The sequence below is a fragment of the Lutjanus erythropterus genome, chromosome 2 (genome assembly GCF_056507025.1).
Source record: "Lutjanus erythropterus isolate fLutEry1 chromosome 2, fLutEry1.hap2, whole genome shotgun sequence".
Taxonomy (NCBI): domain Eukaryota; kingdom Metazoa; phylum Chordata; class Actinopteri; order Lutjaniformes; family Lutjanidae; genus Lutjanus; species Lutjanus erythropterus.
In genome coordinates, this window is record NC_139318.1 from 45,096,617 (window position 1) to 45,108,476 (window position 11,860).

The 11,860-nt window shown below is 40.2% G+C and overlaps 1 protein-coding gene across 1 annotated transcript; it reads right to left on the reverse strand.

Moving 5' to 3' along the window:
• Window positions 1–2,616: 2,616 nt before the first annotated feature.
• tmem74b (transmembrane protein 74B) lies at window positions 2,617–8,641 on the reverse strand. Its single transcript, XM_084745962.1, has 2 exons — window positions 8,390–8,641; window positions 2,617–4,191 (listed from the first exon to the last, which is right to left on the reverse strand). The coding sequence occupies exons 1-2, from the start codon at window positions 8,606–8,608 to the stop codon at window positions 3,553–3,555; spliced, it is 858 nt and encodes a 285-aa protein (XP_084602088.1). The 5' UTR covers window positions 8,609–8,641; the 3' UTR covers window positions 2,617–3,552.
• Between the last annotated feature and the right edge of the window lie 3,219 nt (window positions 8,642–11,860).

Consider the following 11,860-nt stretch of genomic DNA (forward strand, 5'->3'; position numbering starts at 1 on the left):
TGGTGCGTTTCAGCAACATTTCACGTACATGTTGAGCTGTCATTTATGGCCCCCAGCCACCAGCAGTGACGGTGTTAAATAACTCAGTCGGGTGAGAAACTGGTGAGGAGTTGAATTTCACACCTTCACTTCACAGATTGTCTTGTCTAGTTTTGTCACTTGGACAAAATGACACATATTTTCCAGCTGTCTGAGAATCACCTTCCAACACGTCTGCATTTCAAAATAAACGACCCAGTATAGTCGCTCAGGAATTGATTTAGCCTGGTTGAGATGTTCCTGTGATGAAAGTCCATTTCATCTCGTTTCCGCTGTGATGAAAACAGAATCGATTTGCAACCAAGACGCACCGACAAAATCCTTTTCTATCCCAGATGTGTTGGGGAGGAAGAAAACCACAAAACAACTTCAGGTGGAGGATAAAAATCATTAACTGACTCACAACATCACATCAGGTGAGAGTGCAGAAGAGCCCTGTACTGCTGAAGCAATGCTTTCTGGGTAACGTGTGTCAGCCTCTTCACAGTGACTCACATCAGTCTAACACCTCTCTGTCTCTCTGCCTTTGTGTATTTCCTCATAGTCTGTTTTCATTGTGCACCTTTGTCCTTCTTGGTGAATTAAGGTTGATCATGCTTTTGGGAATTTTAAGAAAAAACAGCAAAATATTTCAAAATGTCAAATGTTAAAGCTGCATTAAGCAATTTTTTACCACAAGGAACCATAAACACTATAGTTTGGCAACTCTCTCACAAGATTTGTTGACTTTAATGAAAGCCAAGAATGCATGAATGCATTTTTTTAATGCTGTTATCCCAAGATCACAAGTTAATAATTTCATTCTAGACAGAAAAAACAACTTTGTGATCTAAAACCAAATATTAAACTTGGCCATTTTTTGGCTTTTTCCCTTGCATTTTCTTGGCTTGACTTTTAAGCTCTCTTTGGGAACCATTTTTCAAACCAGAGCCAAAGAACAAATCTGCTAGTTTTTGGTTCTGGATTGACAGAGGAAGAAAGCAGCTGTTGAGTCAACCACACAGTGAACACACAGAAAAATGAATAAACTGTGCATGTCTCTTATCTGGTCTCTGTCTTTGTGCATCATAGTCATGGTTAGAGCCTCACCGAATCTGGAGTTTTCAGGCCAATATGAATATTGATCTTTGACGGCTTCAAAATCTGATTGATGCTGTTCTTTTTTTTTTTTTGCCTAAATGCACAATATAAAGTATTTTATTCCAGCTGCAGTCATGGTGTTTGTGTCAATTTTATGGATGTCATGTTTGCAAATTTGCATGTTTGCAAATTAGCGTGTGGCATCATCTGGCGACTTTTGGAGCTTTTTTTCTTTGAAAAAAGCTGCTGACATTGTAACGTACAAATGGCTTCTCAAGCTGATGTGTTGGTGGCTCTGCCATGATAATTGGAGGTCACCAAAAATCATTGTACAATATTGTCCACTTCTTTTACATTTGTGGGGTTTTTGTTTTACATAAGAGTGTCGACGTTTTAGGCAACACGATACCAGAATCAACAGTGAGGTGCAGCCAGGGTTTCCAAGTTTTTAGACCCAGTGGCAAGTATCTTTCAACAGGGGCCAGCAGCCGAGTGTCTTCTGTGACGGGGGCCTAATGTGGGCCAGCGATCGACCCTATAGTTTCTGTAACAAGATCACAAAATGATCACTCGTGGAACTGAGAAGTTAAAAAAGCCAAAACACAGATTTCAGAGGGCTCCACATTAAGATGGTGCTATAAGTTGTTTGGACATGTAAAAATTTAAAGTGTTGTAAATCAACACACTTTAAAAGTTTTTACAAAGAATATGACTTTGTACGATCTTTAATGTTTAAGAAATTAAACTGTGACTTTCTTGACTTGTAAAATAATATTTTAAATTGACAAACATCACACGTGTAATTCAAACGACATCAAAAAATTACTCATTTGTTCATATTTTGTCGGTAATAAGGTCCCATGGGAGACACCAGAAGGGCAGGGACTTCGCCGCTCTGTAGTGCATTCACGTTCGAAGCAACAGATGTTGCTGGCGAGCTTTCCAATCATGTTTCCACCCCACTGTAACTGTTGTTAAAAAAAAACCAAAAACAAACTCAGATACATTCACTGCTAAATCCCCTGGGCCACCGGGCCTGCAATACACTGAGGGAAACCCTGGCACAGCGCCTAACGTCTTTTCACAGCACCTAAAATCCGAAAGAACAGGAAAAAAAACACTCCACTGAGACACGTTTGGCTGTAATTCCTGGTCTTGCTGCTTCTGTCCTCTTGGCGTCTGCTGTCTGAATTAAAAGCTCGGGGATTTGACTCCCACCTGCGGCCACTTGCTGCATGTCATTCCCCGACTCTCTCTCCCCCTTTCCTGTCATATCTTGAGCTTTCCTATCAATTGAAGGCATAAAAGCCCACAAAAAATATTTACAAAAAATGTCATTGCGCTTTCAAAGTGTGTACTTGCATTATTATGCTATTATATTCTTGGTTATTATTATTATTATTATATCGGCAATTATTTCTAGAACAATATATATAAAAGTGGTTGTGTGAGAAGCCTATGTGTTTGTGTCTAAAAAACTTGTAATGTTATGTTGAAAAAGTCATGATATTATGAGAACAAAGTCACAATATTACAAAGAAAAAGCTGCATCAAGAACCAAATGAGAACCTGCAGTGTGTGCAGCAAGAGAACCAAGACAAATGTCTGCAGAGTTTCATGTCCTCAGTGGTTCTTTTACATGAGACAAAGTCAAACGTATTGCTTAATGCAGGTTTAAGTTGAACATCCTCTTTTGCCTTTTTATTTTTGAGCAGTTTTAGGATTATTTTATGATTCATCTCCGGGCCAGTTATTGCTGATGCTGGTGGTGGGAGACTGTAAATGTCACATCAGGAATATAATTTAAAAAAAATGTTGCCTCTGTTTATTTGTGCGAGAGTTAGCATCTCACTTCCCATAATGCTTTATTTAAGACGGTCCAGTAAGACGCTCCATTTCTTATCCAGTGACCGCAGTCAGAAGTTTACTGTTAATCTTTTGATTGGGCTTTAAAATATGGCTAAGTTTGGATATTGAACATCTTTTGGTCACCTGATAGACGAGGGTCAACACTGGACTTCCTAAATAAAGTGTTACTCGACAAACCTCCAGGGCTGTCAGACACAATGTGCTCTCTTTTCTTGTAAAACTCAGTCTCTTGATTAACATACTAGGATTTATATTGGAGCTGTAATCTTTGATAAATGTGCTCTTTTCCACACTGGCATGAAGGCTTACCTCTCTTCTTCTACTGGATCGAGCCTTCTTTTGTTAAGCAATACATCCCTTATGATTGGTTTAGAATAAATATCCCATAAACTTGGTTCATCATCCCAAAATGCTGGGTTAAAGCCGGGTCGCTCCAGCGGAGAGCCTTGTGCTCAACGTGTGCTCCTCCTGTCGGCACAAATGGGGGGACCTGCACCATTTTGCGTCCCCATTTTGCTCGCTCAGAGGAAGGCAGAACAGTTGCAGAGTGAAAGTAGAGAACGGCTAGTCGACTCCATGTGCAGCAGTTGAAGAAGAAGAAGCAGCAGCAGCAGCAGCAGGAGGAGGAGGATGCCTACTTGGTCCTGGTTCTGATTTGGAGTCCCGGCTCGGATCTGGTTGTATATTATTCCGCGTGTCCGCACGTTCCACCAAAAACTCCTCCCCTCCGTCCCCGCCCTCTCCCGCCTCTCCAGTCGCCAGCTGCTTCATCCTCAGGTTGATGGAGCCGTAAGTCCTCTTGGGTCGGACAAACGCCGCCCTGCGTCGGTACATCTCGCCCCGGCAGATGGAGACCATGAGCAGGACGGACAGGAACATCCCCCCGAGGGTCAGCAGGCCCAGGCCCGCGATGATGCACTTGTCCAGGTGGGAGCCCAGCTGGGCGTAGTACATCTCCAGCTTCTCCATCTGGCGGGCCGACACGGAGTCCGGGTCCACTTTGGCCTCCCGGGGGATGGTGTAGGCGATGACCACCAGGACGATGCCGCTCACCAGGAACACCAGGGCGAAGATGAAGCCGTAGTCCGCAGAGTGGTCGTCGGCCGGGTTGAACCCTGTGAAGTCCTGGCCGTCCTCCTGTCCTCCACCTCCTTCCTCCTCATCGTACGAGCGCGGGGAGAGCTCCTGATGCTGCTGCACCACCTGACACACAGAAAGTAAAGAAAGCAAAGATAAAGACAAAAAAAGAATAAACAAGAGCAGCAAATAACCAAGAATAAACCCAATATTGATGAAGATGTTGCGCTCATTCACTAACGTGCGTAGAAATGTCCTTACTTAGTTCCTACAGAAAATTGTTGTCTGATTCAAGAACCGTGCACAAGTTTGTTCTTACCACCGTTTGTATGTCGGTGAATCAGAATCATTCTGAACTGACAGGCTCGTTCCTGCTGTCTGCAATCTGCGAAATGCCACGCCCACATTTCTCTATATAAGGAAATCTATTTGCATAGAAAAGTATCATGAAGGAAGCAGTGAAGCTGCTGAAACATCACATTCAGACAGAATAATGCGCTGCTGCATTGTGCAGGGGAGTATATTTGTGTTTGAATCACAACCACTGTGAAATAGTCAGGAAATAACTTATTTCTCTGATTCACCTGCTCTCTACCAACGCCGAGCGCCGCCTCTCCACATTCAGTCTGTACCTGCACAGCCGTGCTGCCTCTGAAATAATTCCTTGGGCTGCAATAACTGAAGCGGTGCATGTTGTGTCCCAGGAGAAATAGACTGAGGCTCGGTTAAAAACAAGAAAAGGGCTGACAAAAAAAGTTGATGCGGCAGACTGGAGGGTAGCCGGTTCAAGTCCAGCTCAGACCAAAGAGTAGACTGGTAGCTGGAGAGATGCCAGTTCACCTCCTGGGCTCTGCTGAGGTGTCCTTGAGCAAGACACCGAACCCCCGGCTGTGTGGACATCCTGTTTCTGCAGCATCCATCACTTTACCAACTCTCCCACAAAAAACTGCGTGTCTGTATACAAGCCCGTGTGTAAATAATTAAAAATGGAGTGTAAAAAAATGAATTTCCCCCCAGGAGTACAAATAAAAAAGAAAAACAGACCAGAAGAAAAATAAGGAAACAGATGAAGAACAAGGAGCACCTGATCTGTCCGTCAAAGATCAGAGATTCACAGCAATTATTGGAAATATTCATGAATGGGATGAGAAATGGGGGTGAAAGCGAGGACTTTCACCCAATAACAATAATAATAATAATAATGATAACTGTATGTTATATCACATAAGGTGTTTTTCCACATTTTCTCAGACAGCCGGACTGTCATCATTTGTGCGTACTCACAGTCTGAAGCAGTTCCAAATTTCTTCCCACAGTACAAACCAACTCAGGTAAGAAGAGATGTGAAAGCTGAATTTTCTGAAGTTTCGACATTTGTCACAGGACTTGCAATAAGGCTGACGGCAATTTTCAAATATGCATAAGCATAAGGTGTCGTGCTGCGTGAGATGTTCTGACCCACACATCATATTCTGCAGACTGCAAACATCTTTATTTAGTACAGATTCTCATAAAAATCACACCATAATCAACTTATATTATATATTTTTCAATGAAATGAGAATAATGATGTAAAAACTGGAGTTCTCTCTAATATTGAAAATTACACTAATTGCCATATCAGTCGAAACAATCAAATTATTATTTTTTTTTAAAAAATCAGTCTGATGTGTTCATTTGTATGTGAGTTAAGCTGCAGACATGGACAGTAGCTCCACAGCATCATGTGATGAAGAATAAACCCGATATTTACAAAGAAATTAAAAAGGAAGACAGAGAAAACAAAGCACAAGGAGATGTGAGAGCTGAAATCTTTTAGTGTCAAGTAAATAATCATCTCAGTGAAGTGGGTTCAGTCCAACAATCTGCTCCACGGCGGCTGCCAAAAACACAAATCATGTTAATAAAAAAAAGGTTTGTTTGTAAATAGTTTTTGTTAAGTGCCACAAAACTGTTTAATAAAAAAAATAATCACAGTAGAAGTTAAATATTCAGCAAAGAGCCACTTTTTTTTGTTTTTCTTTTTGCTTGAACCATTCAGTCATGGTTTTATTCAGAAGTTAATCTGTCGTAAACAGACTCCTCTGACACGTAATGACATCCCTGTGAAGCCTTTTATGGTCCTCTTTGGTTGTAAATCGCCGCTCTGGTGGAGTAAAGACTTCCATCGATCTGGGCGTCGAGAGCTTTTCAGCGACACGTTAACTCCACAATCTGCCTCTGTCCTCTTTATCTTGTCCATCATGCTTTGTTTATCTTGGGATTCGGCGTAAGCTTGTATTTAGGATTTTGGACGGCTTACAGAGCAGAGTCATGGAGAGTACTGCTCTGCGCCGTCAAGATTTCTCTGTGTGACAAAACTGGCAGGGTAGAAAAAAAAGATTGTAACTCCTGTTGGAGGTGTTTTTGGATGTTTTAGTGAATGTAAAGGTAAACTAAAGGTTAAAATATTTTACTTTAAGTAGAAAAATGTATGGAGCAACGGAGCTATTTTGCAATGTGGCTTTTCCAGTGGTGTTAGAAGTACTCAGAAAAGAAAAAAAATACAAATTTATTAGCATCAAAATAAGCTTTAAGTACCAAAAGAACTCATGCAGAATGGTCCATTTCAGAATACGTGTCACTGGATTTTTGTGGACGTACAGAGAAGAGGAGGGAAAGAAGAGAGACGGGAGGGACAAAACACACTCTGGTGAGTGATGTCAGAGGCTCACACACAAACACACACACAAACACACACACACACACAGGTGTCTGCCGAACGCTCCCTAGCTGTTAGCATGTTACTCATTAGCACAGGCTTCCTGTTTGGGGTGAATAATAATAATAATAATAATAACTTTATTTATACAGCACCGTTAAAAAAACAAAAGAGCAGGATACCCAGGAGGAAAAATAACAAGAAAAACTTAAGCTAAAATTGAAGTAAAACTGAGAAAGGAGCAAAAGACACCAAAACATAGTAAAATAAGACAAAACAGTAAAAGACATGAGAACAAAAAAATCAAGAAAAACATGAAAATAAGAATAAATGACAGTAGAGGAGAATGCAGAGACATTGCATGATGGCGTCCAGACAACATAAATAAATAAAAGGAAGTGCAAAGAAGAAGAATAGAATTAAAATATATTAAAAAGAGATGGCATCACATGAATGTAATTCTGTAAAAATGGGTTTTAAGAGGTGATTTAAAAGATGTCACTGATTCTGTGAGGCTTATCTCCTCGGGTAGGTCGTTCTAAAGTCGAGGGAAAATGGATGATGGATGATGGAAAAAACTCAGTCACCTTTAGATTTAAGCCTCGACTTTGGAACAGGCAGGAGGGCGTCGCCCGAGGATCTGAGGCTCTGAGGCTCTGAGGCTGCGTTCAGGCTGATAAGGCATCGACATTTCAACAACGTCACTTGGGTCCAGACCCACACGGGCTTTAAAAGTGATCAGACAAAACCTAATAAACCGGAATAACTACAAACCGAAATGATCCAGCAGTCAAAAGGCGAAAATTTGCTTCACTTTTGGTGTGAGTTTACTTTGTTTTAAATTTTGTTTATGTCCCATTTACAGAGACAGAGCTGTGCAGAGACATTGGGGATGTTTTTCAGCGCACACCGTGCCGTGAGGAGATATTCACTGAAGACACTGAGACACACATGATATCCAGTCCTAATAATGTCCAAATCTCTAGTAATGGGATGGTCAGAAGTCTTCTACATGTGGGTCACCGTTTCTGATCTGCCATGTGATGAATTGTGAGCTAATATTTTCTTGGTAATGTCCAAACCTCGATCTCTTCAAGTGTACCTTGAAGGCCGCATGCAAGTTTCAATGAGAGATGCACCAAAAGTAGAAGAACAAGATAAACGACAAGGATGTACAGCATTGAGTGAATAAAGTTACAGTTAAATATGACAGGAACAGCTCATTATCATTACCAGTGAACACAGCACTGACCCCTTTCAAAATAAAGGTCTGATAACAGATTAATGGTAGGCACAATGCTACTGGCTGTTTTTCATTTTTAGTATTTTTATGATGGCCTCGCGGGTCACATGAAACCTTTTAGTGGGCTGCATTTTGCTCAGGTCTGATTTAATATTCAGAAAACCCTATATCTCATAAAATATCCCTTTGGACCAAAAGCCCATTTGTCCGAAAGCCCATTATCCCAAAAATAAACGCCCACTGCTCTGAAAATACATTTTCTAACCCTTCCCTTTGAACGCGACATGACTGAATCACAAATCAACATATGGAGTGCTGAAGTGTGAACAAAATTTAGTGATAAAACAAAAGCACTAATCCCTGAACAAGACTAAACTTACCTTGCTGTTGCCTGAAGTTGAGGGCGCACAACTCGCCGACACGGTCCCGCCCTGCTGCTGGTGGTCATGCTCCTCGTCCTGCTGGTAGGAGGCGTTCTCGAAGCCGCGGGCGGCGCAGGCCGCCGTGGCCGCTGTCCAGGGCGCTGTCGGAGACACGGCCCGCCGGCCTCCTCCGCCTCGCAGCTCCTGGAGCTCTACGGCGTTGAAAGAGGACTCCATCGACGTCTGTACGATGTGCTCATGTCCTCACAATCCCTCCGCTTGACATCATCCTCACTGAAAAAAGAGAAAACAATGATTTTAAAGTAAAAGCCTGAAGTAATATTTCTTTAGGGACATAATGTTAATGTCTGTGGTGATCAATACAAGGAGCTAAGTGGCCTATTTTTATGTCATATTTATGGTACAGCTCTTTAAATATTTATATACTGGGGACTAAAACTCCACATTATTGAACCTGTAGCCTCGTATTTTCTGCATCTTGTACTCTTAAAATATTTCTCTGTGGTGATTCAGGCTAAATCTATTTATTATTGGATTATACAAGGGTACAGTGAAATATTGCACTGTTTTACTCCTCTACATTTATTTCATAGCCATAGTTACTTATCAGATCAGGATTTAAATCACAAAACATATAGTCAGCCTATAAAATAAACAGTATATACAAGAACCTTCTTGAAAGCATTAAAATGCTGCTATGCTGCTTAAATGCAATGATATTCTAATAATAAAGGTATCAGAGTAATGAATTTATCATCATACAACACAGAGAGGCACAATTAAATGATTGTTGCAGATCAGTTATTCCTAAACACTGGGTCGGGACCCACAGGTGGGTCACAGAAGATTTTATTTGGGTCACGAAATAAATAGAAGACTACGGACGAAATTCAGCAAATTTAATATCTAAAATGTGTATATTGTTTTTCTGTTGAGAGGGAAAAATGAGAGCCTGTTAATTCTGCCAAAAAATATGCCAAGATAATACAAGGTGATGCAGAAATGGCAGTAAAAACGGTCAGGAATGTTAATTTATGGACAAATGAACTCGCCATGGTTTGTCATTTTTCAAAGTTTGGGAAACTCTGTTGTAGATTATCTCATGCTACACACACATGAAAAACAGAGATTTAAGTAAATGACACATAAAATCAGGGATGAAAGTAACTAATTACAAATATTCAAATTACTGTAATTAAGTAGTTTTTTTGCGGTATTTATACTTTTATGAGTAGCTTTTCAAGTCTGTACTTTTACTTGTACTTAAGTATACATTTAACTATGTAATCTACTTAGTTACATTTAAAATCAAAATTGAGTACTGAGTACAGTTAAAAATGAATATCCAGACTTTTCATCTGCAGTTTTGTAGCCAAAAATGTTTTCTGATCGTGAACAGGCCAAAGAAAACCACGACATGTGGGAGAAAAACTAAACACTGCAACAGCGTAGTTTTGGAGAAAAGATGTTAATGATCAATCATTTATCGATAATTCATCGTTGAGAGTTAAACCAATTAATAATGTGTTCATAGATATTTAATGAATGGCAGTAATTTCACCTCATTTGACTTTTTTTGTATAAAGAAGAACTTAACCCTGAAAAATTTAAAATGACAAAAAAAAGTGCTTTGTATCTTAAAAAATTGTTGATGATTGATCAATTATTAGTTTTTCAACTATTGGTTAAAGAAAATGCTAAATATTTGCACCCCTAGTTTGGAGAGCTGGGAGTATTTTAGACTTAAGATTTGGAGAAACAGACGAAAAATCATTGTTTCTTTTAATTTTGAAAAAGGTCTGGGGCTGGTTTCACAAACAGAGGCTTTAACTAAGGCTTAGATATAACACTCTGACTTCAAATAGACGGACTACAACACAATGAATTCTGGGTAAATTAAGACTTTTTTCAAAATAAAAAAAAAAAATGACAGCTTCTAGCCGTTCAGCTCCATTCACCCCAGCAGAAAACATGTGTCTTTTAGAAAAATTCAACAGTTATAAGGACATTTTACTTGGAAAGTTTAGCAAAGAGTATAACAATACAAAAGAGATGTTCAGAAAAGATAAAATATGGTACAAGATGCAAAGAAATCACCGCTTTCTCCACAACAATGTCCACAAACCACAAATTATGAGCCATGTTTTCCTGTTTTTTGTTGCTGGGCGCTGCTGATCAGCTGGTAGCACTAATTGTTACCGTGGTAACATGGGTCTTGAGGTAGTTTTTATTTTTATGAAATGGTTGAACTTGCATTAATCTGTGAGCAAAACTAAGATTAGTCTAACAATACAGACTGGTCTAAAATATCTTTGTGAAATCTGCCCCAGAATTCATTGTGTCGTAGTTCTACTTCAGATGATCAGGAACTTAAAGTGTTACGGATGAATTTATACGTCTGTCTGAAGTCTGACTGACTGTGATATCTGAGCCTTGGTCAAAGTCTATCACAGATGTTTCAGTCTACAGAAGTGATTTGTTGACAGAACCACACACACACACACACACACACACACACACACACACACACACACACACACTGACGAATCATCTGAATCACTGCCATCTCACCTTGGTACTTATTTATTTCCATTTTTTTCTCCTCTCATCACTCCCACACTGTCACTTCCCTTTGAGTGGTGAAAATCACATCCTAAATCCTCAACAGATCCTCTAACACCCTCCACCCCTCGCTCTCTCTCTCACACACACACACTCCACACCTCACATGAGGATCTGAAGAGGGTAAGGTGCATAAAAACAAAAGTAACACTGAGACAAACGTTACGTCTCCTCTCCACCAGCTAAAAAAATGCCTTTCATTAAAGGTCCAGTGTGTAAGACTTGTGGGGATTTATTAACAGAATATGGGAGAAATAGAAAATATTACTCATAAGTATGTGTTCTTTAGTTACAAGCTCTCTTCCAGAGACTGCACTGTTGCACCGCCATGTTTCTACAGTAGCCCAGACAGGACAAACCGAACACTGGCGCTCGATTCAATCTTTCACTTTTCTTTATTTGCAAGTTTTGTTTCCACTGAAGGGAAGGATGAGGCAATCTGAAGGCTCACCGCTAGACATGTCTAAAGCACAGGACATCTGTGCGTCATAACATTCATTAATTTAATTGTTTTGACACACATTTTGGCTTTAACAAATATTGCACCTCCTGCGATTTGAAAATTGCAGAAAGCTATATTGCGATTTCGATAAAATTTTGCTTAAATGTGCAGCCGTGTTATGGAGGTGTGTCTAATGGTGCAGACACACCATATCTGTTGACATATATCAAGTTAACAGATCTAATTAATTTTCTATAGAGAAGGGTCGATCCGGCTGCGCAGTGCATGATGGGTACCATATCTGAATTTGCATACTCTCGATGAGACCCCTGCTTTTTATGCAAATGAGCTCTGTCCAACGCGACGTAGCAGACTCACGAAAGTCCGATCAAACTGTTAATTTC

Coding starts and splice junctions, on each gene's coding strand:
- tmem74b (XM_084745962.1), bottom strand. CDS start 8,608: ATGGAGTCCTCTTTCAACGCCGTAGAGCTCCAGGAGCTGCGAGGCGGA. Junction 4,192..8,389: donor CAACTTCAGGCAACAGCAAG/GTAAGTTTAGTC, acceptor TCTGTGTGTCAG/GTGGTGCAGCAGCATCAGGA.